At 48.3% G+C, this 27,708-nt stretch overlaps 6 protein-coding genes across 6 annotated transcripts; 1 reads left to right on the forward strand and 5 right to left on the reverse strand.

The window, feature by feature from the left end:
- Positions 1 to 2,793: 2,793 nt before the first annotated feature.
- Positions 2,794 to 4,357, reverse strand: EV420DRAFT_1545654 (alpha/beta-hydrolase). The gene is made up of 6 exons (XM_060473279.1): positions 4,005 to 4,357; positions 3,811 to 3,947; positions 3,630 to 3,758; positions 3,433 to 3,584; positions 3,096 to 3,383; positions 2,794 to 3,045 (listed from the first exon to the last, which is right to left on the reverse strand). The coding sequence occupies exons 1-6, from the start codon at positions 4,156 to 4,158 to the stop codon at positions 2,901 to 2,903; spliced, it is 1,005 nt and encodes a 334-aa protein (XP_060330264.1). The 5' UTR covers positions 4,159 to 4,357; the 3' UTR covers positions 2,794 to 2,900.
- A 3,778-nt stretch (positions 4,358 to 8,135) lies between these two features.
- EV420DRAFT_1545666 (uncharacterized protein) lies at positions 8,136 to 9,730 on the reverse strand. The gene is made up of 5 exons (XM_060473280.1): positions 9,064 to 9,730; positions 8,829 to 9,011; positions 8,684 to 8,772; positions 8,386 to 8,629; positions 8,136 to 8,314 (listed from the first exon to the last, which is right to left on the reverse strand). The coding sequence occupies exons 1-5, from the start codon at positions 9,391 to 9,393 to the stop codon at positions 8,225 to 8,227; spliced, it is 936 nt and encodes a 311-aa protein (XP_060330265.1). The 5' UTR covers positions 9,394 to 9,730; the 3' UTR covers positions 8,136 to 8,224.
- A 1,717-nt stretch (positions 9,731 to 11,447) lies between these two features.
- EV420DRAFT_1748318 (uncharacterized protein) lies at positions 11,448 to 12,908 on the reverse strand (the record flags this gene model as incomplete). The annotated part of the gene is made up of 4 exons (XM_060480234.1): positions 12,826 to 12,908; positions 12,453 to 12,774; positions 12,282 to 12,365; positions 11,448 to 12,028 (listed from the first exon to the last, which is right to left on the reverse strand). Exons 2-4 carry the CDS (start codon positions 12,460 to 12,462, stop codon positions 11,448 to 11,450), a joined length of 675 nt encoding a protein of 224 aa, XP_060330266.1. The 5' UTR covers positions 12,463 to 12,774; positions 12,826 to 12,908.
- A 2,158-nt stretch (positions 12,909 to 15,066) lies between these two features.
- Positions 15,067 to 15,939, reverse strand: EV420DRAFT_403985 (uncharacterized protein). Its single transcript, XM_060481988.1, has 2 exons — positions 15,451 to 15,939; positions 15,067 to 15,384 (listed from the first exon to the last, which is right to left on the reverse strand). The coding sequence occupies exons 1-2, from the start codon at positions 15,839 to 15,841 to the stop codon at positions 15,236 to 15,238; spliced, it is 540 nt and encodes a 179-aa protein (XP_060330267.1). The 5' UTR covers positions 15,842 to 15,939; the 3' UTR covers positions 15,067 to 15,235.
- A 2,600-nt stretch (positions 15,940 to 18,539) lies between these two features.
- Positions 18,540 to 19,756, forward strand: EV420DRAFT_404040 (uncharacterized protein). Its single transcript, XM_060481989.1, has 2 exons — positions 18,540 to 18,714; positions 18,770 to 19,756. The coding sequence occupies exons 1-2, from the start codon at positions 18,644 to 18,646 to the stop codon at positions 19,434 to 19,436; spliced, it is 738 nt and encodes a 245-aa protein (XP_060330268.1). The 5' UTR covers positions 18,540 to 18,643; the 3' UTR covers positions 19,437 to 19,756.
- A 2,092-nt stretch (positions 19,757 to 21,848) lies between these two features.
- EV420DRAFT_1545681 (alpha/beta-hydrolase) lies at positions 21,849 to 23,457 on the reverse strand. Its single transcript, XM_060473281.1, has 7 exons — positions 23,101 to 23,457; positions 22,907 to 23,031; positions 22,725 to 22,856; positions 22,518 to 22,667; positions 22,243 to 22,437; positions 22,183 to 22,217; positions 21,849 to 22,132 (listed from the first exon to the last, which is right to left on the reverse strand). The coding sequence occupies exons 1-7, from the start codon at positions 23,252 to 23,254 to the stop codon at positions 21,988 to 21,990; spliced, it is 936 nt and encodes a 311-aa protein (XP_060330269.1). The 5' UTR covers positions 23,255 to 23,457; the 3' UTR covers positions 21,849 to 21,987.
- Between the last annotated feature and the right edge of the window lie 4,251 nt (positions 23,458 to 27,708).

Raw genomic sequence — 27,708 nt, forward strand, 5'->3', positions numbered from 1 at the left:
CGAAGCTGTGAGGATATCCAGTTGCAGGTGTCTTTGTCGCAGTGAAATAGTGTGGGCGGACTATGGCGTTGTGTTGCAGGAAGCCAGGAGCTGTCGACGTCCAAACTGTGGCAAAATCACGGCGGCGGCCTCCTTGACTGAATGCAGAATCGTTCTTCAAAATCCTGTCTCTTGAATGACGATGATGGCAAGAACGAAGGTGTGACCGGCTGTTCGGTGCGAGACAGCCTGAACATGTAAATCTGGCGGCGCTTTCATCAGTCAGATGCTCTTATTTCAAGTATTTTCTTTACGACATACTGCAGCACCCATGGATCATTAAATTTGTATCTTTCTACTAAATGACACGCACAAATGAAGTCTGTATGCTATTTCTACGATTTTCTGATATTTATCTGATTTTTTGATTTTACCTGCCCTTTTTGGCAGTGTGGACAAGGTTTTTCGGAACGTCTGTAGTGACGGACGGAAGAAACGAAATCATTTTTCCGCACGTGCCTTGTAGCCTGGCTTTAGTATGAATTCATTACTTTGCTCGAAGTGCAAGTATTATGAGGCAGTGACTAATGAAGCTTGAAGGACTGGCTAATCGTTAAACTTTAAAGTAAAGCGCCAAGTTGTTGAATCTTGAAGCTTTGAAGCTTGACTGACTCTTGAGTCTTGACCGAGCGTCAAGAATTCAAACAAAATTCATGCCACACTCTTGTCATAATGGACCCCCTCGGATTCGAACCGAGATCGCTAAATTCGCTAAATGCGCGTTAGCACGATTGTGCCAAAGGGCCTATAAATCATCATGATTGTTGCCACAACTTCATTCGACAGCGATTGCTTTGAATCTCAAAGCACACTTTCATGCACGACGTGGAAATTCGGTCACAAAGATGGAGCGTTTCCATGCTCACATTCGGAATTAGAGCTGAGCAGCAGCCTTGGCTATGACTCCATATCTGCTCTCCATCAATTTCAGACTTCAAGAGTGGCCGGGAAATCATATGAAAAATGACTGTCAACTGGCAAGGAAAATCACCGTCTGCTGCAGCTATGCCCAAGTGAAGATACGAAAACAAAAAACAAGAGGAACCGCAGGTGACTGAGGGAAGAAACGAAAGCATTTTTCTGCACATGCCTTGTAGCCATGACTTCGCTCTAAGCGCAAGGGTGTTATTAGGTCGCGCCTGAAGGGCCAGAAACTTTATTCGAGTGCTGGACTCTTGACCGAGTGCCAAGAATAAAATAAACAACCCATCATACCTCCTGCTAGTGGCCCCCCTCGGATTCGAACCGAGATCGTTGAATAGGACGATTTTACCAAAGAGCCCATAAGTCATAATGCTTCTTGCCGCGATGATTGCACAGGTACTGTTCCGAGTCCTCACAAAAATTCGGGTCACAAGGACAAATGCAACTCATAGAAGAACCAGTAACGGAGGTGAACGGGACGGCCCTTATTGGAGCCGCTTCCATGTTCGCATTCAAACTGAGCAATGAGAGTTCGAGCAGAGGCGAGTTCACCGAAGAGAGAGTTAAGCATGAGGATGTAAGTTCCAAATCGGAGCTGAACAGCATCCAACGTCGTTGGCGATGACTCCATATGTATGTATCTGCCTTATATCAATTTCAGACTCCAGGCCTCAAGGATGGCGGGCAATCAAACCAAAATGTCCGGGATACACACCTGTTGAGAGGTAAACTATGCAACCTTCGATTCACCATACGCAGCTTCTTAGACCTTTCGGAATCGAGACGAAATTATCAATTTGCTTCTATTCGAGTGTGCCAAAGGGACCACTTCCAATGAGAACGGCCGGATATACAGTCGCTAATATCGCTTACTTGACAGACGAATCAAAGAGCTACGAGAGTTGTCACTGGAAGCCCTTACTCAACGCTGTGCAGACAGATGGATGTCACACTCTGACTAGCAGTACAATGGTGAAACAATCCAGACAGCGTATTTTCCCCCCAAAACCAAGAGGACGGCAGCGCCGAAAAAGCTTGGTACTTGACCACGTTGCTCCCCGTGCAGTGCATATCGAGCGCTTGGGTGGTCTCCGGAGTTGGAGTCCCCGGGTGTCAGTTTCCCTCCGGATTGTGAGGTCAGCACGGAATCGTTTAACCTGTAAACAGTGATGCGGAAAACAGGGAAAAGTGAAACCGGTCCCCACCAGGTCCCCGTCTTAACCAAATACAAGCGGTCCGCGGCCCGAGACGAGGGAGTAGTATTCACCAAGCACTTTAAAAGCGGGTCCGGCGCCTAATCTGAAGAGCTTCTTTGGGGTGTCGAATCAAAAGTTGCGACGAAAACACCGATGCTTACTAATAGACTTTTCCAAACCAGTCACAGCCTAGAAATTTTATCCAGCTCAATCTGGGAATGCGGACATAGAAGCAAACGTCATGTCTTAAGAGGGTAAACTTGGCGTATTTTTCGGGTATTGCTTACGGTCGCATAAGACTGCCCACGAGGATGTTCTGCACGATTTGATCCTGGCGTAACCAAGGAGTTCCTCAACTAAAAAGGAGTGGACCACTGCATTCCAGATCAGTTGGCTCACTGGAGGGAAAGAACAAGGCAAACTGACAGACCACCATGGTCTTCGTGATTCTAACCGTTAGGCATTTTTGTAGGATTTCACCATAAACCCAACATCCAAACCCATCCAGTTGCGTTTCACCGAAGCCATCTGAGTGGCGCGTCAGTTTCTCCAACGAAAAGACTGAAAAGAAGGTGCAGTTACGACATCAACCAATGAGTAAAAGCCAAATCACCGTCAACTCCGAGTCGGCCTCCAGGTATGATTCTTACGCATAAGAAGCGCGCGGGTACATTCCACTGTGCATTATTAACAATCTGTACCTAAAAGCAAAAAGAAGGGTATAGGATTAGCGAACCGGTCTCAATCGTCCTCAGGGTTGTCCACACTCTTTTTCCAGCCTGCCTTCGCCAACTCTGCTTCCCACGGAGAGCTGACTTCTTGGGGTGCCGGGGGAACAGGCGTCCGACAGTTGTCTATAATGAATGCATGGAGTAACCGGTTCACACTAGAAAAGTATCAGCGTCCGCTCTGGTGGCTGGAAGCAATTCTACCCACATATCACTGTGTGTTACAACGCCGAAGTGTGGTGCTTCTGGTATGGTGGCCAGGTTGACATTTACTTCAGCGTTTTTCAGCTGTTGCATAAAATTTTCTGAATATTCTTGAGGGTATGCGATACTTCCTAGGCAATGGACCAACTTGACGGGGACATGTATCCGAGAAAGCTGATCCTTGGTGTACTCCTTTCGGTTGTTTACAAACCCAACCACAGCTCTGTCATACTGCTCAAAGAACCCAGGAACAGAATTCTTCAAGGCCGGAGGAAGTGAGATATTAGTCAGCCTGTAACGACAGTAAGCCATAACAGAATAGGGAGTACCGATATACACACGCGTTCACTAAGTCGTTGAGATTATTGTTGAAACCTAATTGATGGGCGCCGTAGATAGAATCAGAGATGGTCGTCATGTCGGGCGAGCCTGTCTTGAAAGCTTCCCTCCAGTATTCTGCTATTTCCCGCCGACCATCGGCGACATCTACCGGCTGCATGCAGTGTTAGCTATGGCCTAAGTACGTCAATAAGCGCACCTCCTCCAGCCCTAGCGGTGACACAAGGAAAAGAGAGGCGACTCGATTCGAGTACACAGCCAGGGCGATCGCCACCATACTGCCCATCGACAACCCCACGACGTGGCAGGCGGGTAATTTAATCTCATCCTATTGAACTTTGCAAATGAGTTACACCTCGTTGGACAAAATAGTCAATCACCATGAACAGTGCAACGTCTTCAGCAGCGTCCTTCGCACTGTAGCCTTCGGGAAGTGGATCGCTCGTCGTGAGCCCATGTAATCTAAGATCCAGTGTGACACAATTGAATCTTCTTATCTGTGGGTCCTCGAGTTGCTCTGAAACGAGTCTCAACCTAACTGCTTCTCGGTGGTAAGAGATGGCATGCGACTAACGTTGAAAGATTTGCGATCCTAAGTAGAACGCGTGAATAAATAGCAATGTTGGCAGATTTCTGTCGATAGAGGTGGCTGAAGAAGTTGAGGGTGTCGATATTATGTAGTTGAACGTAGTCTTTCCGGTGCTCGATTTGACCGTGGCCGTTGGCATTCTGATAGACAGAAGTTGGGAGTGGAGAACAGATGGAAGGCAAGGTCCCTATATTGAACTGCACCCGGTACCCACAGCCTTATGAAAAATCCTCGCGTGCATATCATCATCATTACGCGGTACGGATACCACTTGGGCCGGAGGTATACAAGAACTTTCCGAGATGGTTGGTCATCTCCGATTTCCAAGAGCACGAGATCGGCTCGCGTACGAGTCGCCATAATCTCCCATAGCAACAGCCAATTTAATCTATGCATCAGGTCAGATACTAAAAATTGAGACGGTTGTTCCAGGGAGTTTACATTCGGAGGAAACGATGCACTTGACCCTTAGGAAAGGGCCGATCAAAGCCCTACCCACGGGTGGAAGGAGAGGTTAGAAACCCGCGAAGAAGGCGAGTCCGAGTCGGAATGTACAGCCCCACACTCCAGACAGATGACAGTAACGGGGAACTTGGCAATGCTTCTTGAACCGGGGGGATTCGTTAAATTACGTTTATAACATCAAGTCGGTTGAAACTGACCTGTCCTTCGATAACAGGTACCTGCTATATAATTGTTTAAGGAGAAAAGCACGAACGATGGTGCACGCAATGTCTGGCGTATCTGCGATGTATAGAACCTTGAGTGCTTCTGTGACTGTGTTATTTCCCCTTGACTCGTACTTCGATAGATATGATAGTATCTCCTGTAGGCGTAGACGTCTTGATCTGAAAAAGTGCAGCGTATGATTTTCGTCTAGAAGTTCCAGAATTTCGGGCAGGCGCTGAGTTCCCTCTGATAACAGATGGCACGAGTCTGGCTGCAGGTTTGAACCAGACTTGACAATGGTGATGAGATCACGTTTAGGGAGAAAGGCAGGGTACCTGTCGAAGTAAAAAAGGATGATGCAGATGCTGTCCTATACGGCCGGAAACTCTTCGCCGCTGGACATTCTGCTAGGAATCACAAGAACGCGTAAATCACCGTGTCCGTGATGGTTCAAACATTCATTTCCCGTGACAACGTTGTTGCACTTGTCCATCCTCCAATGCTCACTTTCATCTTTACCTGCATCTTCAGCTTTCATCCCTCTGCCTCCATACAGACATTCCCGCTGAGTTTGTTCCTCATATCTAATGCCACCACTAGGCTCGCGTGGGTAAATGACGAGAAGAGAGCAGAAACTTCAACGACTGCATCGAGTTGAAGTGCTATCGCGCCGATGGGTATGAGCACGCGCCCCGAGAAGGTAGATCCCATCAAAGCAGGCGTCTACGACAGACAGTGACACAGTAGAGTCGTTTGGGATGACAGAAACATAAAATGACAATGTTCCGTTGGACCCGATGTCGATGAGAGAATGAATGAAGGTGATCAAGCACCGTGCCCTGTTGAATGAGAGCGAGCAAAGGTATGTGGGAGCCGGCACGTAGGCGAGTGTTGTTTGGAACAAGCGTGACCAATTTGGCTTGCAGACGGGAGAAGGGTCGTACACCCAAGAGTACCGAGTACGGTAGTGTACTTGATTAACATCGGGCGGACCAGGTCGTTCGGGACACCACTTTTCGAAAGGGCATCCAATCTGATCGGAGCACCAGAACCTTCAATTTCTCGTTCTTATCTGCTTGACTTGTTCGTCAAAAAGATGGTTGATACTAATATATCGGTGTTTCTCCCGTGGCACGATAAGATGGAAATAAGAAGGTAGATATCTACCGACTTACCTCCGCGACATGAGCTAGCATCGTCTCATCACCGCGTTATTCTGCATTGTGAGACATCGTCAAGTCGACTTCCCTCGTCAGTGCTGAGGAGGACGAAGCGTTCGCCCTGGAAGGCGGGTCCGTGCTATTACGACGCCAACGAATGTATCCGCTTGTCTCGGACGTATGACATCGAAGAATGAGGGGCTTCGCGACAGCAGATAGTCTGCATTGACAAAATGCTGGTGCGGCTAGATAAAGCTCTCACACATAGTCAGGAAGAAAAGACATGTCCTTTGTTCACCGTGGAAGTATATATGCAGTAGGACCTGCGGGAGGAAAACGATAATAAGGTGATGGCGGATCTCTTGAAGATGGATTGGAAATTGGGGAACGGCGGAAGCGGTGGTACTGCATTTGACAGTAACATTTCTAGGCTCTAAGTCTCTGTGGGCTCGACGACTTGTCGTGTAGTACGTCGACTCTGAGGGGGACGCAAACGGTCGAAAGACTGGCGAGGAATCGTCATGCACACGATGTCTTTTCCTTCCAAAGGCATGGACTTCCCAGCACCAAATGGTTGTTGGCACGATGGGCACCGGTAGAGGCCGCCCGTGATCACTGTGAAGACAGCAGTTACTTCGTATTGTGGTATCCCGAAAAACTGGGTTGATGGCCTTGTCATCCGAGCATTTCCAGTTCCTGACTTCACCTAAATTTGACCGTACATCAATAGCCGAAGCAGGAGTGCAGTTCCTTTGCAAAAATTGGTCTACATTGAAGAAGAAAACCACAATGTTGGGAGGATCGTTGACATGAACTGGCATAAAGTTCTAGTCAATAAGTTCCAAGGTTGAACGCTTAGCCTGAAATCAAGTGGAGCAGAAGAGCAAAGTGTACAATGTTTGGAATGTAGACTTGTCTTCTTGAGCGTTGACTCCGAGCGTTGTAGAATGAGGGGTATATGCTTAGACCACCAGAGAAAAGACTCGAGCTCTTCGTTCCATGCTCCTCTGCAACACTGGATGAGTCAGTGAATGTATACCAGGGAACATGACGCACCGGGACCCAGCTCAGTATCCTTTTGGCCACTATCTTTATACTGCACCCAAGACATGACAGTCTTTCGACGATAGGCGTTTCTGTCTGTGGTAAAAAAGAAGAGGCCTAAACAGCTGCGTGAGACTGATATCAGCACGCATATATGCTATAAAACCGGAAAACGAACGCACCGTGAATCATTTGAATGACCAACTTGACGTGTCTGCTCTTTCGTCGCGACAACGTAAACGATGCAGGCCCTAGCTTCATTCACCGGAGAATATTCTTCTAACATCAAAAAATTAATGACGGAGGGAGGTGCGTCAACGAAAAAGGATGTACTGGGTGTCGAACCTCCCATCCTGACTCTTGTATTGAAGAACGTCGCCTCAAAAGAGCTTGGATTGCTCCCGTCAACGGCACGGTGTCTGTGACGCGTTCTGTTGGCCATGTAAATGTACATGTGCTGTGGAATTGGCTTGTGCATACTTCCCAACCATTGAGACGAACGTCAAAAGGCATGGAAAAGCGGTCGCAGCATTGGAGACGCGTCTGATACCTAGAATTATGGTCGGTAATCATTCAGCTGAGGAAAAGACGCACCTGAGACGCTTTTTGCGGCACCTGCACCCTAGGGCTGGAAGCTAGCAGACTTCCAAGTCTTCCTGAAAGATCGCATTAATGACAGTTTTCTTCCACGCCGGGAGCAAATGTCGCGTAGTTGCAATGAGGGTGGAAGAAGAGAAGCCACCGGCATTTGCCGACGCTTGTTCTAGCAGGACCACTGGGAAGTGACTCAGTCTCTCGTAACCTTGAGGCAACACTGTAAGAGATGCACACTGTATAATTAACTTTACAAAGCTTAAGAGTTCTTTATTCTCCCAAACTTGATTATCGATATCTCCCTAATTTTGTGAACATTTCGTGATTTTGATACCCCATAAACAGCGCTGCTCGCCGTACAGAAACAAGCCTCTCCTCTCATAAAGGTTCTACGCGTCGACGATCCCACGAAGAGTCCAAAACCCCAATCGAGATACCTAGACACGAAAATTTCCCGTTTGAGCACCATCCATTGAAATAAGGTCTCCTTGAGAAGTCTGTGACCTTACGAGAGATGCTCAGAGGCCATTCGAGGGAGAGGGTCAAGCAAATGGCACCCCGCGAGTGAGTAACAAATTTCGAACTGCCAATGCGGTTCCGCCGAGAAACACAATTGTGGCCAATCACGTGCACATGCCTCGATACAAGAGGGAACAATTGTCGATTCGTTTTTAAGTATACAGTTCGCGTGATAGTATAATAGTACAATTTCATAGTAACAAAAAACCGTCGGTCCTATCATACAACCGGCTTCCTAGTGACGAGTATAGATCCTACCTTGGAGGATGCTTTAACGGGTGTCAGGATGGGAAGGACGTGGTACGGCGCCTGGAACAAGAAGTGACATGATGAGCCAACGAACAAGAATGCCATAGAATATATTGTCAATACGTACGCACCCCTATATGATCCAAAAACTTGTTAACGTTCTCCACCTTGGACGACGTACCACCCGGCGAAACCGGAGAAGCCTTGTCCAATTCATAATCTTTTAGAAGTTGCTTAACATCCTTCACCGACATTGCGAGACAAGCATCGATACTGTTAGGGAATAAAGGCGATGGCGACATGCTCCCGTTCGGAGGTATCAGCGGTCGTAGCTTTTCCTTGCGGGTCACCGTCGCATTGATTCGTCGCGCGTCCCTGATGAACCGATAATTATAAAAATGAGCTCTCCTTCCTTCAAATTAGACTCACGAGTTGTGAATATGCACCTCGATCTCCACCATTTGACGTGTGTGCTCATTCGTTTGCTTGCGAAGACCTTGAGGAATCTGTTTCTCCAGCTAGACAAATTGACGATATGAGAATAGACACAGAGCAGCGGCATGGGCAAACATACCTCTTGCCGAACTTTCTCCTCAATCTTTCGCGCCATAGATGCCCGGATCTCATCAGTCACGTACTGTCTGAGGCGACTTTCGAGGCGTTCCTTCACTCGGATATCAAGCTCCTTTCGCACGGAGGACAACTCCGCGTTGTGCTCGATTATCTGTTTCTCCAAATTGGACTTCAACGTTGCAATCTATCGAAGGAGTCAGAGATTGACACCCAAAATCCGCTTATCAGTAACTCACTTCCTCACCGGCTTTGATGACGGGTCCAAGGGTAGCTGCCCTTTCTGTATGAGTCTCTATGCACTCGTACATACCCTTCATCTGCTGGTTCATCTCCTTCAGCTTACGCATGAGGAGAGCGACAGCCTCGATGTCCGGCGGGATGGCCGGTTTCTGCTTTCCTATCGCAGACAACGGATTAGCATTACCTGGGAGGGCGGTGGCTGAGGCAAGAACGGAGAAGCTTGAGGCAATGGGGGTGGTTGAGGACTGGGCATTGCTAGATGTCGTACTATTAGGTGTGAGGGGGATATCGACAGACGATTGACTAGGTTTCTCTTTAGCCGCCATGTTTGCGATAATATGTGCTACGATAGGGGAAAGATGGCGGGAAAGAGAAACCGGGGAGAGAAGATTTGAGCGATACGATCTCTTTATAGGAATTGCCACGCGGAAATAAAGTTTTGTCACAGCCGAGAGGTGCTTCGCTGTACAGCGGCGACTTCTCGATGGGATAGCCTCAATGTGACTCCATGACTCAAGTAGGATGCAGAGACTCCGGACGGATCTCCGAGAGATACACGAGGCCAAGGCGTGGATGACGGCAGACAGTGCCGAATGCAACGTTGAGCACCTAGTATAGATTTTGTATCAACTGAGGGCCTGGACTTAAAGTAAGCGCTGGGAAGATTCCGTTTTGAAAGATTGAACTGCAGCCGATACCCACAGCCTTACAAAACATCCTCGCGCGTATGTCATCATCATTACGCGGTACGGATACCACTTGGGCCGGAGGTATCCTTAGGAAAGCGCCGATCAAAGCCCTACCCACGGGTGGAAGAAGTCGAAGGCGAGTCCAAGTCGGAATGTACAGCCCCATACCCCAGGTAAATGACAGTAATGGGGAACTTGGCAATGCTTCTTGAACTGGGAGGGTTGGTTAAATTTCGTTCATAACATTAAGTCAGTCGAAATCTGACCTGTCCTTCGATAACAGGTACCTGCTATATCATTGGTTAAGGAGAAAAGTACGAACGATGGTGCACGCGATGCCTGGCGCACCTGCGATGTATGGAACCTCGAGTGCTTCTGTGACGTGTTATTCTCCCTTAACTCGTACTTCGATAGATATGATAGTATCTCCTGTAGGCGTAGACGTCTTGATCTGAAAAAGTGCGGCGTATGATCCACGTCTGGAAGTTCCAGAATTTCGGACACGCGCTGAGTTCCCTCTGGCAAGAGATGGCACGAGTGTGGCCGCAGGTTTGAACCCGACTTGATAATGGCGATGAGATCACGTTTAGGGAGAAAGGCGGGGTACATGTCGAAGGAAAAAAAAGATGCAGATGCCGTCCTACACGGCCGGAAACTCCTCCCCGCTGGACATTCTCCCAGGAATCACAAGAACGCGTAAATCATCGTGTCCATGATGGTTCAAGCATTCATCTCCCGTGACAACGTTGTTGCACTTGTCCATCCTCCAATGCTCACTTTCATCTTTACCCGCATCTTCAGCCTTCATCCCTCTGCCTCCATAACGACATCCCCGCTGAGTTTGTTCTTCATATCCAATGCCACCACTAGTCTCACACGTTTAAATGACGAGAAGAGAGCAGAAACTCCAACTACTGCATCGAGCTGAAGTGAGATCGCGCCGATGGGTATGAGCACGCGCCCAGAGAAGGTAGATCTAGTCAAAGCAGCCGGCTACGACAATATACAGGGACACAGTAGAGTCGTCTGGGATGACAAGAACAGAATGACGATGCTCCGTTGGGCCCGACGTCGATGAGAGAATAAATGAAGATAATCTGGCGCCGTGTCCTGTTGAATGAGAGCGAGCAAAGGTATGCATGCAGCAGTCTGCACATAGGCGAGTGTTGTTTGGAACAAGCGTAATCGATTTGGCTTACAGACGAGAGAAGGGTCGTAAGAATACCGAGTACGGTAGTGTACTTGATTAACATCGGCCCGGGTCATTCGGGCACCAATCTGATCGGAGCACCAGAACTTTCAATTTCTCTTCTTATCTGCTTGACTTGTTCGTCAAAAAGATGGCTGATACTAATATATTGGTGTTCCTCCTGTGGCACAATAAGATGGGAATAAACAGGTGGACATTTACCGACTTACCTCTGCAACATGGACTAACATCGTTTCGTCATCACGTTTTCTGCATTGTGTGACGTCGTTGTCAAGTTGAGCAAGTCGACTTCCTTCGTCAGTGCTGAAGAGGACGAAGTGTTCGCTCCGGAAGGCAGGACCGTATTTTTACGATGTCAACGAATGTATTCGCTTGTCTCGGGCATACGACGAAGAGTGAAGGACTTCGCGATAGTAGAAAGTCTGCATAGACAAAACGTTGGTGCGGCTAGATAAAGTTCTCGCACATATGTGGGAGAACCCTAGAGGAGAAAAGACGGGCCCTTTGTCCACCGTGGAAGCATATATGCAGTGGGGAGGAGAATGGCGATAAGGTAATGGCGGACCTCTTGAAGATGGATTGGAAATTGGGAAACAGCGGAAGTGGCAGTACGCATCAAGAACCTGTATTTGACAGTAATGTTTCTAGGCTCTAAGTCTCTGTGGATTCGACGTCTTCCCGTGCAGTACGTCGACTCTGAGGGGAAGGCAAACAATGGAAAGACTGGTGAGGAATCGTCACGCATTACGATGTCTTTTCCTTCCAAAGGCATGAACTTCCCAGCACCAAATGGTTGCTGGCACGATGGGCACCGGTAGAGGCCGTTCGTGATCACTATGAAGACAACGGTTACTTCGTATTGTGGTATCCCGTATCCCGAAAAACTGAGTTGGCTTTGTCGTATGAGCACTTTCCAGTCCTTGACTTCACCTAAAGTTGACGGTGCGACCACGAGTTTCCCGCATACCAATAGCTGAAGCAGGAGTGTGCAGTTCCCTTGCAAGGACTGGTTTACATTGAAGAAGAGGAAGGCCACGATGTTGGAGAGATCAGCGACATGAACTGGCACAAAGTTCTAGTCAATAAGTTCCAAGATTGAACTGCCTAGCGTCGTTTAGCCTGAAATCAAGCGGAGCAGAAGAGCAAAGCGTACGATGTTTAGAATATAGACATGTCCTCTTTCGCGTCGATTCCGAGCTTAGGAGAGTGGGGGGTATATGCTTAGACCACCAGAGAAAGGACTCGAGCTCTTCGTTCCATGCTCCTCTGCAAGACTGTATGAGTCAGTGAATGTATACCAGGGAACATGACGCACCGGGACCCAACTCAGTATCCTTTTGGCCACTATCTTTATACTGCACCCCAGACATGACAGTCTTTCGACGATAGGCGCTTCTGCCTGTGGTAAAAAAAAGAAGAGGCCTAAACAGTTGCGTGAGACTAAGATCAGCGCGCATATACGCTATGAAAATCGCCAAGGACGCACCGTAATTCATTTGAATGTCCAACGTTGATATGTCGGCTCTCTCGTCGCGACGGCGTAAACGATGCAGGACCTAGCTTAATCCGCCAGAGAAAATCCTTCTGACGTCAAGAAAATAATGGCTGAGAGGTGAATCGGCAGAAAGAGACGCCCAGGTTTCAAACGTCCCGTATTTCCGAAAACTTTCTCTGTCGACGACACGAGAAAACGTATTTTGTCGACCACGAAAAATCACATATGTCGCGAAATTTGCTCGTACAAGTCTTCCAACAACCGAGATGGAGGCTCAAATAGAAAGCGGTCGTACGCGTAGTATTGGGTACTCCTCTAAGGTCTAGAATTATGGTTTTTCATCATGTAACCGCATAAAAGACGCGCCTAATACGATTTTGAGGCACCTGTATCCTAGCACTGGAAGCGGGTAGACAACTTGCATGTCATCCTAAGGAATCACGTCGAGGAGTCGCGTATGGTGGAAGGAGAGAAGCATCGGCATTTGCCGTGGTCGTGACCGGTTCTTCGAGTCGGTAGCTCCGGTCCACCAAGCAATATTGCTGACTATAAGAGATGTATTACTGTGTAATTTACAATGAGCTCCCTTCCCTTGTAACCCTAGATATCAATATCTCCAAAAATTTGTGAAATTTTTAGTATTTTGATAAGCCATAAACAACACTACTTGCGGTACAGAATCAAATCTCGTCTCTCATTGAGGTTCTACAATCCCGACGATCCCGCTACAGGTCCAAAGCTGTAATGGAGATCCAAGTTACCGAGACACAAACTTCTCGCTCTATTGTGCCCAAGTACGTATATCAATGCATCAAGAATGCGAAATACAGCTATTCGTGCACGCTGAGAACTTTTCAATCTAGAGCTCAAGGCTATGGTACAGCCCGAAAAATAGCTCGCAGTGATGTTGTTGTGGATAGATGCACAACTGACCGAAAAAAGTACTACCGGATTGGGTTACCGACGCCCTATATAAGGGAATAAGGAAATCCCGACACTGAGTGCCCGGAATACTCCAGCGCCGATACAGTTTGATGCAGCCTGCAGAACAGAGACGTTAGCATTCAAAGGGACACGCGCATGATAAGCACGAGTAGGATGCTTACAAAGATGTACCGCACTTTCCGCACTTTGGTGGCAAAGAAGCGTCCCTTCAGCTGCTTTCACCCAGTTTTGACGCAGTAGTGAGACGCAGAGTAAGCCTCCCCCCTCCCCTTTGGCACAAAAGTCGAACAGGAGGCGAGTCGAGTCGACGGAAGGGGTGTACTCCCAACGAGCTGGTGTCAACAGAGCTCTCTATGGCCCCAAAAGCCATAAGAAATTGAGAGACGTTGGGACGTCATATAATGCCAGTATGCTCCTAGCAAGATTGGGCATCATCAAAGGTCCGGGTTCTTGAAAACGATAGATTCAGCACTTTGAGTGCAAGAAGATGGCGAAACTTTGCCGGCCTTCGGGAACGATACAGCAGTATAGCCACTACACCTTGTCTACCACTCCATGACGCAGAACGAACAGAATCTCTCGAATTCGGCCAATTTGAGGGAAATCGCAACTACAATCGCAACATCGACGAATCCAGGGACAGCTGCCAACACAGTGGCGCTTGCCGTCGTTCTGGGGTATACACTCTCAAACATTTTCCCCTCGCTCCAACCCAGCTCGGCGAATTAACTCCCTAGAGGATGCTATCAAGGAGGTGACTGGACATGTATGGCGAACACAAGGGTGTCCTGCGTGATGGAGAGTGTTTTGAGGTCGATCTAAACCGGTACTACCTCTGTCCATACGCCCAACCCATGACACTAACACGGTCTGCTAGCCTCGAACTTGCCGCCCTTGAGCTCAAGGAAAAGTACATCCAAGACTCGTTGAACGTCTCCTGGACGGGTCTTCCTTCGCGTTTGTCTCATGAGAAGTATGCGTGGACGACAGCACGCGCGCACCGTCGAGAGGTAGATGGTTTCAAGTCAAGGCTTGCGGTAAGCACATCCACGCCGTCGCCAAACGAGGTCGTGTTGACTGAGAGGGTGTCCCTAGTTGGCGATAATCAAAGCAAGGAAGGGTTCTCTTCAAACGGCTCTTGAGAACTGGAGAGCGGTGGATGATCAGAGGGAGGATCAGGCGACCAGGCTGACAAATAATGCCTCTGTCGTATGAAAAGATGTGAGCGCCTGAGGTCCCTTCGTTGAAGTTTGCTACTGACGAAGCCCAGTCCTCGAGCATCGGTCGATGAACCTTGCACTTTAGAATTCCGTTTTGTCCACCCTTATGCCTCGAATGCACTCTTGAACGTGACCCAGAAAAGTCTTGACAATCGGAGTAGACTTGATGAGATAAGATCGTAGGATAAAGTACGAGCAAGCAACCATGTCGCTGAAGGCCTAAGACCTCCAGCATCCATGATGGATACGCCTGCGATTTGTCCCTCGGCATCGTCCTGTAGTGTTGTTGAGTATCGGGCAAAGGACCTTCTATCAGCAGAGGCTCCAGGGAATCGCCTTGTCCAGTGTCTTGTAATCTTCGTCATGTAAGTGGGAGTCATGAGAGAAGACTGCTCAACGTGTGCAAGTTCCGACTTTGATCAAGGCATGATGCTATGATATTCTCATTCCGCTGTTATTGGCCACCAGAGAGGCGTCGCTGGGGATAGACAATGTAAGCCTTCAGAGCCGCTGGAATATCACTTTCGTTAATCTCGACATTCAGATGCAGCACGAATGACATTACCCGTATACGCGGTCCTTAACGTTTGCCCGTTGGTGCCGGGTATACTATGCTTCATAAAGCAGTCCCTTAAAATGGGGCCTTCGTCGTACAAATAAGAAAGATTGTTTCACAATACCACCTTCCTCCCAATCGTGCTCTCGTAGAAGGCAGCATTTTAGCACTCCGGCTGGCATTACCACCAACAGACAGAATTCTTTAAAGTGGAAACTGTAAACGCTCTGCGTTAATAAAGTCTAGACTTTGATGAAAAGAAACTTACTAGGATTATTATGACCGCTGAGGGGACTGCATGGTCGAGAACGGAGTGCAATCTCCTCTGGTATTTTTTGAGACTCGAAACGACGAGTGCATCCTCTCCGGATCACCCTCCAATGTGATGTATTTGTCGTGGTGGGCTCGTTCAGGATCAAAGGCGGGAGTGGCAGCGAGCCAATAAATAAGTGGTGGCAAGTAGCGAGTAGCAAGGATGCAAAGTCTAGCGGAGGTCCGATCCATGACACACAACATGATGGCGAACCGTGGTCGATGAAGATGCAGGTTCCGGAAGGCTTGGGGTGGGGAGCTGTGGTTTGGCTGGGGACTGTTGGGAAAAGTTGGGGAAATAAGAACGCAGGCATAGAGCAGGTCTGGATGCAACGGGAGGAGCTCATGCATCCTTGGAATGGTCGTAGACTTCAGTAGCGGTTACATGTTCAATCGCAATGGTGTGGAGCGAAAGCAGGTTGTACAGTTTACGCTTGTTTGGGTGACCAACTGCGAGGTCGACCCACTCGTTCTCCGTGAACTTCAATCGTGGTCGGAGATATCGGACCGCTCCACCGGAGCGAAATTGTACGGAACGTAACGGCATCGACCTACCCGTGTCCTCCGTAGCAGTTTCTTTACCAAAGGAAGCAAGCTACCTATAATTGCAGTCTAGTCTTTCTGTACTTATGTACTGCGCCTCCGGTGCATAGAGTCTAACACTTTGCATCTCAACAACCACAGGTTCATTTCACAAACATTTTATTAGATGCAACTTTGAAGACTACAGCATGTATATCTTCTACTTATTCTGTGCCATTCTCTGTCCCCTAAAACATGGTTGAGTTGTTTAATCCGCCTGAGCACACGCTGTACTAGACTCCATTAGGTCGGCCAAATTCTGGATAGATGAACAGACGCTACGAAGTACTGGGTAGCTTCGCTATTGTCGACATAACCATTCCTTGCGCTAGGTGTTGTCCGAGTCAGTTACTCGTTTTTACAGATTGCGGTGAAGCCATACGTACCCGTCAAATCCATAAAAGAACTGCAAGTAAAACAAAAGCCCTCTCTGGGGTGTCGACAAGGAACGAAGACGTCGTCCGACGAGGTTCAGTTTCGACTGGAAAATGATCGGATATAGATGGGGGATTATGGCGGCTACAGCGATTCGAGTTGTATCCTTGCTCTTCGTATCCAGGTATTTGGTCTGCGCGCACCATAGAGCAGACTTGGAAACAACCTAGTATTGGCAGAACAGTAAGAACTGAAGGTTAGACCCACAGTTGTCTGTGGTAGGTCTGAGGGGTAACCTGGAGGCAGCGTCCGACAAGGGATGCCAACCTCTGATTGACAACGATGGAATCGTGACGGGTTTGGTAGTTTGAAAGGGCCACTGAGCAAATGAGCGCATGCGAAGACGTGACTGGGGTAACACGAGTCCAACATTCGAAGATCTTTCGTTACTTCCTCTCAGATAGAACAGGCTGTCTCTTGCGCTTCCTATAGAACTTCTTCGCTGGAGCCGCAGAAGGCGGGAGCATGGAGTTCGAATGAGGGTTGAGCGGGAAGAGAACGTGGCGCTCGTTTCGCAGGTGTGAACACTCCTTGTCTGAGTATATTTTTTTGCAACATCGTGGTGCACAAATTCCCTGGTGAGACTCGTCGCGGATGAGAGGATGCCACGTAAAATTGCACTGATATCTGATCCTTGTCCTAGATGTGCTTCCTCGGGACCGATAATAGATAAATGAACAGAAATTGGCAAGTGGGCTTCAATAGAATTGGGTATTGGCCTCATCACCACAGCCATATGCATTATGCCAGAGTGAAAGGCTGGAGCTAGGGCAGCTAGTTCGAAACTCAACGGAGTAGCACCAATAAAGACGTACAACGGTCGAAGATCGCGTCATTCCTTTGCAGCCGAGTTCATGGCACGTGGCTACCAAATTATGGGAAAGCGACATTAAATGATTTTAATTGTCCGACATTTAATATTGGGGTTTCGCGGAGTTTCTCGTGCCATCAGACAGATGATATGCTTCGACTACGTCGGAGGACAACCTTCCGGGCCACTTGAGTCATTAAGAGCACAAGGGTACGAGCTAGCATATAAAACGTGCGGCTCTCCCTAGCCTCTTCGCTTCATGGTAGCATAGGGTTCTGGGGCTTCGAGAGGAGCAGAACTACGATTTCCATTCTTGTGTCTGCGAGAATCTATCGAAGAACGCTCTCTCAGCAAGAAAGACCGCTGAATCGTCTATCTGGGCCCATATATCAGCGCGCAGATACGCAGTGAAAATTGGTACACACGGACAATAATTCATTCGTAGGTTCGGCAACAGCACCTTCTCTGCTTTGCAAGATATGACACACAAAAAGATACTCATTCACTCGTTCGCGTGCTAGACAGAAGTTAATGATTAAAGAATGCAAATGCACGAAAAGAGAAGACCTACCGGCTCCAGCCCTCCGTTATCTGGTGAAGAATTATGCGATTACGACGTAGGCCGCACTACGACCTGTCCCGTCCTGCGACGCCTTTTTGATGGCCATGAGAATGCATATACGGGAAGAAATTGGCATATACGAACCGGTTGAGAGACAACCAGAGTTTTGGGGGGACAGGATTCATGGCAATTCGACCAAGCTATCGAAAACTAAAGGTGATGAGGTGAGGATCATAACATGGAGAAAACGACATACTGTCAGGGCCTTCATAGACCTTCGTGCTCACTGCTTTCGCGTCGGAGGCGAGCAAAGCACTGGAAGGGGTACGTTGGTAAGAACGTCTTGTAATGAGCAGACGAATTACGTTGCATCCTGTGGTGGTAGTAGAGAAACAAGAGGTGCGGCAAATACCGATACTTCGACACAGATCCCGGTTCTAGTCATTCAATGTGCGCCATTTTGCTCTGAGATGCTATACCCGAAGCTTTCGCTCGCATGTTTGCTCCATTCAGCATTGCTAAGTGACTTGCCTATTCAACTCGTTGCTTAGTCTAATTCAGCATGCTTAGCTGCTTATCGAAGCTCAAGTTCTTTCATTCAATCCGACGAAGCCATACCTCCACTTTACCTTCATATTTCCTACTCTGAAATGGCAATGGCTATTGATAGACCCCGGGTGATATCCGCTTGAATCGCTGCAGCGTTTCTCTATATAACGCAGGTGGAATTAGGACCCCTACAGCCATAGCATTAAAATCATGATTACTCTCTACGATATCCCCTCCAAAGCAGCAGATTCTCCAGGAACCATGACAACCTGGCGAACGAGGTACATGTGCATTCCCTCGCATGCACATCTCATAACCGACCGTTTGAATTTGCAGGTATTGTCTCAACCTCAAAAACCTGCCTTACAAGACGGTCTATGTTGAGGTCCCTGATATCGAAGCTCTCGCCAAGAAAATCGGTGCTGCCCCCACCGGCCTGCAACTAGACGGAGTGTCCCCCAGATACACGGTTCCCATTATCCAAGACCGCTCCACCGGCGTTGTCATCTCCAACTCGCCTGACATTGCCGCTTACCTTGACAAGACCTACCCATCCGTTGGTCCTGTGCTCATCCCCGCCGGGACTATGGCTCTCCAGCTCGCCTTCACCGATGCAGTTGCCGAGGCCCTTGAGCATCTCCGTGTACCGTTATTTTATGTGAATATGGTGTCGAAGATGAACGAACGGACGACGGCATGCATGAGAGAGAAGCTTTCCGGGATATATACGTTGGAAGCCTCGAAGGGTGAGGAGCGGGAGAAGATGTGGGCCATGACGAAAAGGAATCTGGGGAAGATGGACAAGTGGTTGGAAGGAAGCGAGGGCGACTTCGTTATGGGCAAAGAACCTTGTTTTGCGGATACGGTGATTGGAGCGTTTCTTTGGTTGATTAGGAGCGTGGTTGGCCGAGAGAGCGAAGAGTGGAACGATATCGCCACTTGGAACAACGGAAGATGGGGAAAGTACCTGGACAGCTTCAAACCTTTTGAAGTTGTTGCGTAAGAAGTATACTTTTCTTCTCCCCTTGCTGATTGTGACTCTGCTTTTCTTTGTTGAACGCCGTTGTCTGTCTCGAATTGATTTTACTCGACGAAAAGGATTTGACGGTCGTAATGCAAGACGTGATCCATGATTACTCGCTAAGAAATTCGAAACCGTAACTGGGTGTAAGAAAGCGAACGGCTATGCCAGAACTGACATGCTAGCCACCGCATTCTGCTTTGCAACCGTCACCAGAATCTGAATGAGAAAGTAGCTGATGGAGAACTACTACGCAAGGGTCAGCGTAACAGCTGCCCTTCCAAGATTCTCTGTCGTGTATTTACAAGTAGGGCTGCGCGCCGTCACCGTATTATACGGTTTTCGGTAACCGTTATACGGAAGACGGACCGAAGCCGAACGCACACTAATGACCATGTGTACGGTACGGTGTACGGTTGTTCCGTCGCCGTCAAGAGTTCTTACATACGGCCGTACAACGTCGTAATACGGCTTCACCTTGCATCTTATCTAGAGCCTTCTTTAGAACAAAATTTCATGCAAAATGGCACCATGCAGCTGTCTTGTTTGCGTTCAGAGTAGCATGTGTAACTTTCGGATACATATGTGTGTCCACTTAGTTCAATATAGGTGCGATTTACAGTTCCTTCGTGATCTCGGACACATCTGACTTGTCTTCCCCTCCGAAATCTGTTGCCTTCATGCTTATATTATCTTCTTCATCTCTCGAGCCATCCAAAAGCCATCAGACCATACCATAAATTCTCTACGGTGACTCTATATAAGTAAAGTCATTTTGTCCTCCAGTGCACGGTCGTCAACGGCTGTAGACGGCCGTAAGGTACCCATACCGACGCCGACAAGGCTTTCAAGCTGATCATACGGTACGGTATACGGACAGTTCCGTGACCGTCTGGGATTATGGTTTTACGGCCGTATACCGTATACGGTACGGTGCGCAGCCCTATTTACAAGCGACTGGTAACGTTACAGCGATTGAACTGAATCTGTTTGTAACCGTGGTAGATATGAATGGAACGCCTCTGCGTATACCCAAACCGAGGACAACCATAGCGGTAGCCCTGCCGTACCGTGAATGTGAAGCAGCAAGCACGGGTCGAGAAAAAGTGGTCAACGAGAGAACCGTTTCCCAGGCAACAGAAGAAACGTTTCACGAACTACGCACTGGGTGATTGTTAAGGCATAAATACGTACGTAGAATGCCTTGCATGGATATGCTACGAAAACATGGCAGCGATTGTAAACAAGCAATTTCCCGCAGGTGCAGGCGTCGCGCGGTGTCATGGTAGTCATGTGACCGTGATCTGCGCTAAGGATTCGAATATACAGATACGAGTTCCTCGAATATCTAATAAAGCGGCTTGCCAGGCTAGGATTGGATTGGATCCAGTCGTTTAACGCAATATCCCCCGGGATCATGAGCAGAAGGATGTATGCAAGGGCACGACAGTTGAAATCGATTCTTGGATATCCTGCTGATGTTCTTGCTCTTGTCTCCTCCCTTTACTCCAGCGGGAGCCAAGAGTTCGAATAACACATCCATCGTAACTGAAAACGTCGTGTTTATTTCGAGAGTATAGACATTCAGACACGTTTGGCTCCTTCTTGCTTGGAGCGTACCCTGCGACAAGCATTCGGTGTGCAGGAACGGGATGACTGCCCTGTCGCGTTGGGAAGGAAGAAATGCTGATCTTGAGCGCCCATCGTTGTCCTGCTTGTGGCTCTTAGACGGGAATCAAACAGGATCGGTCGTAAAAATGTACCAAAAGAAAGAGGATTTTGCGGTCTCGGGCGACGCCTGATCTGTAGCTTTACTTTGGGATGTCGAATCAAAACTGCGATGAAGCGGGAAAATATACCACCAGAAAGACTTTTCCAAGCTAGCCAAAGCCTAGAAATTTTGTTGAGCTCAATCTAGGAATACGGACATAGAAGCAGACGTTGTGTTTTAGCGGGTGAACTTTGGCGTATTTTTTGGGCAGTCACATAAGACCGCCTACGGCGATTTTCTACGCGATTTGATCTTGGCGTAACCAAGGAGTTCCTCGAGTGGCAGATACTTTGCTTGTCACATTCTGTACATGCCATAGTCGTGTTTGAGATCGGCGGTGACAACTATGACGCTGCTGCAAACCTTTCAACTAAAAAGGAGTGGACCACTGCATTCCCGATCAGTTGGTTCACTTGAGAGAAAGAATAAGGCAAACTGACAGACCACCATGGTCTTCGTGATTCTAACCGTTGGACAATTTTGTAGGATTTCACCATAAACCCGACATCTAAACCCATCCAGTTGCGTTTCACCGAGGCCATCTGAGTGGCGCGTCAGTTTCTCCAACAAAAAGGCTGAAGAGAAGGTGCAGTTACGACATCAACCAATGAATGAAAACCAAATCACCGTCAACTCCGAGTCGGCCTTAGCTTCACAAGTATGATTCTAACGCATAAGGACCGCGCGTGTATACTCTACTGTGCATTATTAACAATCTGTACCTAAAAGCAAAAAGAAGGGTATAGGATTAGCGAACCGGTCTCAATCGTCCTCAGGGTCGTTCCCACTCTTTTTCCAACCTGCCTTCGCCAACTCTGCTTCCCACGGAGAGCTGACTTCTTGGGGTGCCGGAGGAACAGACATCCACCAGCTGTCTATAATGAATGCATAGAGTAGCCGGTTCACACTAGAAAAGTATCAGCGTCCGCTCTGGTAGCCTGAAGCAATTTCGCTCACATATCCCCGTGTGTTACAACGCCGAAGTGCGGTGCCTTCTGGTATAGTGGCCAGGCTGACATTTACTGCAGCATCTTTCAGCTGTTGCATAAACTTTTCCGAGTATTCCTGAGGGTATGCGATGCTCCCTAAGCAATGGACCAATTTGACAGGGGCACTTATCCGAGAAAACTGATCATTGGTGTATTCCTTTCGGTTGCTTATAAAACCAACCACAGCTCTGTCATACTGCTCAAAGGAACCTGGAACACAGTTCTTCAAAACCAAAGGAATTGAGATATTAGGTTAGCCTGAAACGACAGTTAGTTATAATAGAACGGAGGATACCGCTATACGCACGCGTTCACTAAGTCGTCGAGATTATTGTTGAAACCTAATTGATGGGCGCCGTAGACCGAGTCAGAGATGGCTGCCATGTCGGGATCGTCTGTCTTGAACGCTTCCCTCCAGTACTCTGCTATTTCCCATCCGGCCATCGGCGACATCTGCCGGCTACGAGCAGTATCAATCTCAGCTACCGTCTAAACACATCATAAGCGCACCTCCTCCAGTCCTAGCGGCGACACAAGGAAAAGAGAGGCGACTTGATTTGGGTAGTAGACAGCGAGGGAGATCGCTATCGTACTGCCCATCGATAGGCCCACGATGTGGCAGGCAGGTAACTTGATGGTGTCCTGTGAACCTCGCAATCAGTTAAGCCGCGTTGAACTAACGAGTCAATCACCATGAACAACGCGACGTCTTCAGCAGTGTCCTTTGCGCTGTAACCTTTGGGAAGCGGATCGCTCGTCGTGAGCCCATGTAATCTAAGATCCACGGCTACACAATTGAACTTCTTATCTGTGGGTCCTCGAATTGCCCTGAAGTGAGTGTCAAACTGAACTGCTTCTCAGCGGTGTAAGACAGTATGTGACTAACGTTGAAAGATTCGTGATCCTAGGTAGAACGCATGAATAAATAGCAATGTTGGCAGATTTCTGTCGATCGAGATGGCTGAAGAAGTTGAGGGTGTCGATATTGTGTAGTTGAACGTAGTCTTTCCGGTGCTCAATTTGACCGTGGCCGTAGGCATTCTTATAGACAGAAGTCGGGAGCGTAGAGAATAGGTGGAAGACAAGGTCCTTATATTGGCCTGCAGCCGGTACCCACAACCTTATAGAAAATGTAAGCATGCATATCATCATCATTACGCGGTACGGATTACCACTTAGGCCGGGAGTATACAAGAACTTTCCGAGATAGTTGATCATCTCCGATTTCCAAGAGCACGAGATTGGTTCGCATACGAGTTGGCATAATCTCCCACAGCAACAGGTCAGATACTAAAAAATTGAGACGGCTGTTTCAGGGAGTTTACATTCGGAGGAAACGATGCACTTGACCCTTAGGAAAGGGCCGATCAAAGCCCTACCCACGGGTGGAAGAAGTCGAAGAAGGCGAGTCCGAGTCGGAATGTATAGACAAATGACAGTAACGGGGAACTTGGTAATACTTCTTGAGCTGGGGGGATTCGTTAAATTTCATTTATAACATCAAGTCGGTCGAAATCTGACCTATCCGTCGATAACAAGTACCTGCTATATCATTGGTCAAGGAGAAAAGCATGAATGATGGTGCACGCGATGCCTGGCATATCTGCGATGTGTGGAACCTTGAGTGCTTCTGTGACGCGTTATTTCCCCTTGACTCGTACTTCGATAGATATGATAGTATCTCCTGTAGGCGTAGACGTCTTGATCTGAAAAAGTGCAGCGCATGATCCACGTCTGGAAGTTCCAGAATTTCGGACAGGCGCTGAGTTCCTCTGACAACAGATGGCACGAGTCTGGCCGTAGTTTTGAACCAGATTTGATAATGGTGATGAGATCACATTTAGGGAGAAAGGCGGGGTACATGTCGAAGAAAAAAGGATAATGCAGATGCTGTCCTACACGGTCGGAAACTCTTCTCCGCCGGGCATTCTGCCAGGAATCACAAGAACGCGTAAATCACTGTGTCCGTGATGGTTCAAACATTCATTTCCCGTGACAACGTTGTTGCACTTGTCCATCCTCCAATGCTCACTTTCATCTTTGTCCGCATCTTCAGTTTTCATCCCTCTGCCTCCATATCAACATTCCCGCTGAGTTTGTTCTTCATATCCAATGCTACCACTAGGCTCGTGCGGATAAATGACGAGAAGAGAGCAGAAACTTTAACTACTGTATCGAGTTGAAGTGCGATCGCGCCGATGGGTATGAGCACGCGCCCAGAGAAGGTAGATCCCATCAAAGCAGGCGTGTACAACAAAGACAGCGACACAGTAGAGTCGTCTGGGATGACAGGAACATAGAATGACTATGCTCCGTTGGGCCCGACGTCGATGAGAGAATAAGTGAGGGTGATCTGGCGTCGTGTCCTGTTGATTGAGAGCGAGCAGGGGTATGCGGGAGGCGGTGCGTAGGCGAGTGTTGTATGGAACAAGCGTAATCGATTTGGCTTGAGAAGCGTCGTACACTCAAGAGTACCGAGTACGGTAGTGTACTTGATTAACATCGGTAACATCGGGCCGGGTCATTCGGGCACCATTTTTCGAATGGGCATCCAATCTGATCGGAGCACCAGAACCTTTAATTCCTCGTTCTGACCTGCTTGACTTGTTCGTCGAAAAGATGGTTGATACTAATATACCAGCGTTTCTCCTGTGGCATAATAAGATAGGAATAAGCAGGTAGGTATCTACCGACTTACCTGTGTGACATGAGCTAGCATCGTCTCACCATTGCGTTATTCTGCATTGTGAGATGTCGTCAGGTCGACCTCCCTCGTCAGTGCTGACGAGGACGAAGTGGTCACTCTGGAAGGCAGGACCGTGCTATTACGATGCCAACGAATGTATCCGCTTGTCTCGGACGTATGACATCGAAGAATGAAGGGCTTCGCGACAGCAGATAGTCTGCATAGACAAAACGCTGGTGCGGCTAAGTAAAGCTCTCGCACATATTTGGGGAGAAAAGACATGTCCTTTCTCCACCGTGGAAGCATATATGCAGTGGGACCTGCGGGAGGAAAATGATGATAAGGTGATGGCGGACCACTTGAGGATGGATTGGAAATTGGGGAACGGCGGAAGCAGCGGCATGCATCAAGAACCTGCATTTGACAGTAACGTTTCTAGGCTCTAAGTCTCTGTGGGTTCGGCGTCTTGTCGTGTAGTACGCCGACTCTGAGGGGATGGCAAAACAGTCGAAAGACTGGTGAGGTTGGGACAAGCGCCTAGGTGTGACGAACCGTCATGCACACGATGTCTTTTCCTTCCTCTGTCGGTATTCACATTGATGTCGATAGCTGTACTGATTAAGTTGGATAGCTCTTCGCGTACCGGCCGTCTGGGACCCAACAAAGGCATGACTTCCCAGCACCAAATGTTTGTTGGCACGGTGGGCACCGGTAGAGGCCGCTCGTGATCACTGTGAAGACAGCGGTCACTTCGTATTGTGGTTCCCGAAGAACTGGGTTGATGGCCTTGTTGTATGAGCAGTCTCCAGTCCTTGACTTGCTCAAGATAACGGTGCGAGCAATAGACGAGCTTCCCAGTGTACCAGTAACCGAAGCAGAAGAGCGCAGTTCCCTTGCAAGAATTGGTCTACATTGAAGAAGGGGAAGATCACGACTGTTGGAAGGATCATCGATATGAACTAGCACATAGTTCTAGTCGATGGCTCCAAGATTGAACTGCCTAGCGTCGTTTAGCCCGAAATCAAGCAGAGCAGAAGAGCAAAGTGTACAAAGTTTGGAATATAGACCTGTCCTCTTTCGCCTCGATTCCAAGCGTTAGAGAGTGGGGGTATATGCTTAGACCACCAGAGAAAGGACTCGAGCTCCTCGTTCCATGCTCCTCTGCAAGATTGGATGAGTCAGTGAATGCATACCAGGGAACATGACGCACCAGGATCCCAGCTCAGTATCCTTTGGGCCACTATCTTAATATCGCACCCAAAACATGACAGTCTTTCGACGATAGGCGTTTCTGTCCACGGTAAAAATAAATAAATAAAAAAGAAGCCTAAACAGCTGCGTAAGACTAATATCAGTGCGCATATATGCTATGAAAATCATAAAGGACGCGCCGTAATTCATTTGAATGTCCAACATTGACGTATTGGCTCCTTCGTCGCGACAGCGTAAACAACGCGAGCCCTAGCTTCATCCGCCAGAGAAGATCCTTCTGACGTCAGGTTTCAAATCTCCCGTCTGACTCTCGTATTGAGGGTCGCTCCGCTGTCGACGATACGAGAAAACCATATATGTCGCAGAATTTGTTCATACAAGCATTCCAACAACCGAGATGAAGGCCCAAATAGAAAGCGGTCGTAATGCCGGGTACTCGTCTAAGGCATAGAATTATGGTTATTCGTCAAGCAACCGAGTAAAAGACGCACCCGATACAATTTTGAGGCAGCGGTATTCTAGCATTGTAGGCGAGCAGATAACTTGCGTGTCATCCTAAGGAATCACGTCGATGAGTCGCGTATGGTGGAAGGAGAGAAGCATCGACATTTGCCGTGGCCGTGGCCGGTTCCCCGAGTCGGTAGCTCAGGTCCACAAGCAATATTGCTGCCTATGAGAGATGTATTACTGTGTAATTTACGGCGAGCTCTCTTCCCTTGTAACCCTGAATATCAATACCTCCAAAAATTTGTGAAATTTTTAGTACTTTGATAAGCCACCTGCGGTACAGAATCAAACCTCGTCTCTCATTGAGGTTCTACGATCGCGACCATCCCGCTACAGGTCCAAAGCCGCAATAGAGACCCAAGATACCGAGACACGAACTTCTCGCTCCGCTATGCCCAAGTACATATATCAATGCATCAAGAACACGGAATACAGTCGTTCGTGCACGCTGAAAAGTTTTCAATCCAGAGCTCAAGGCTATAGCACAGGCCGAAAAACAGCTCGCCAGTGATGTTGTCGTAGGCTGGATGCACAGCCGGCCAAAGAGAGTACTACTGGATTGGGTTACCGACACTCTATATAAGGGAACAAGTGAATCCCGACAGGGAATACCCCAGCGCCGATACACTTTGATGCAACCTGCAGAACAGAGACGTTAGCGCTCAAAGGGACGCCCACATGATGAGCACGAGTAGGATACTTACAAAGATGTACCACACTTTGATGGCATAGAAGCTTCCCTTCGGCTGCTTTCCTCCACCATTTTGACGCAGTAGTGAGAGGCAGAACAAGCCCCCCCCCTTCCCTTTGGCACAAAGGTCGAACAAGAAGCAAGCCGAGTCAACGGGAGGGTGTACTCCCAATGAAATCGTGTCAACAGAACTCTTTGTGACCCCCAAAGACGTAAGCGATTAAGACGTTAAGATGTATACATGTCGGTATGCTCCTGGCAAGAGTGGGCATCACCGGTCCTTGAAAACAAGATTCAACACTCTTAGCGCAAGAAGATGACGAAACTTTGCTGACCTTCAGAACGATACAGCAGTATAGCCGCCACACCTTGTTTACCACTCAATGGCGCAGAACGAA

Source organism: Desarmillaria tabescens (assembly GCF_030435595.1).
Source record: "Desarmillaria tabescens strain CCBAS 213 chromosome Unknown EV420scaffold_19, whole genome shotgun sequence".
NCBI classification, from domain to species: domain Eukaryota; kingdom Fungi; phylum Basidiomycota; class Agaricomycetes; order Agaricales; family Physalacriaceae; genus Desarmillaria; species Desarmillaria tabescens.

What these genes read in the sequence shown, in the direction of transcription:
- EV420DRAFT_1545681 (XM_060473281.1), bottom strand. Translation starts at nt 23,254, where the DNA reads ATGCCTACGGCCACGGTCAAATTGAGCACCGGAAAGACTACGTTCAAC. An exon ending in AGGATCACGAATCTTTCAAC is followed by an intron (nt 23,032 to 23,100) that starts GTTAGTCACATA and finishes GGGCAATTCGAG; the next exon opens with GACCCACAGATAAGAAGTTC. An exon ending in AAGACGTCGCGTTGTTCATG is followed by an intron (nt 22,857 to 22,906) that starts GTGATTGACTCG and finishes CGAGGTTCACAG; the next exon opens with GACACCATCAAGTTACCTGC.
- EV420DRAFT_1545654 (XM_060473279.1), bottom strand. Translation starts at nt 4,158, where the DNA reads ATGCCAACGGCCACGGTCAAATCGAGCACCGGAAAGACTACGTTCAAC. An exon ending in AAGACGTTGCACTGTTCATG is followed by an intron (nt 3,759 to 3,810) that starts GTGATTGACTAT and finishes AAAGTTCAATAG; the next exon opens with GATGAGATTAAATTACCCGC. An exon ending in GTTGTAACACACAGTGATAT is followed by an intron (nt 3,046 to 3,095) that starts GTGGGTAGAATT and finishes ATACTTTTCTAG; the next exon opens with TGTGAACCGGTTACTCCATG.
- EV420DRAFT_404040 (XM_060481989.1), top strand. Translation starts at nt 18,644, where the DNA reads ATGATTACTCTCTACGATATCCCCTCCAAAGCAGCAGATTCTCCAGGA. An exon ending in ATGACAACCTGGCGAACGAG is followed by an intron (nt 18,715 to 18,769) that starts GTACATGTGCAT and finishes TTGAATTTGCAG; the next exon opens with GTATTGTCTCAACCTCAAAA.
- EV420DRAFT_1545666 (XM_060473280.1), bottom strand. Translation starts at nt 9,393, where the DNA reads ATGGCGGCTAAAGAGAAACCTAGTCAATCGTCTGTCGATATCCCCCTC. An exon ending in TCATCAAAGCCGGTGAGGAA is followed by an intron (nt 9,012 to 9,063) that starts GTGAGTTACTGA and finishes CTCCTTCGATAG; the next exon opens with ATTGCAACGTTGAAGTCCAA. An exon ending in AGGAGAAAGTTCGGCAAGAG is followed by an intron (nt 8,773 to 8,828) that starts GTATGTTTGCCC and finishes CAATTTGTCTAG; the next exon opens with CTGGAGAAACAGATTCCTCA.
- EV420DRAFT_403985 (XM_060481988.1), bottom strand. Translation starts at nt 15,841, where the DNA reads ATGAGCTCCTCCCGTTGCATCCAGACCTGCTCTATGCCTGCGTTCTTA. An exon ending in CAGCGGTCATAATAATCCTA is followed by an intron (nt 15,385 to 15,450) that starts GTAAGTTTCTTT and finishes TCCACTTTAAAG; the next exon opens with AATTCTGTCTGTTGGTGGTA.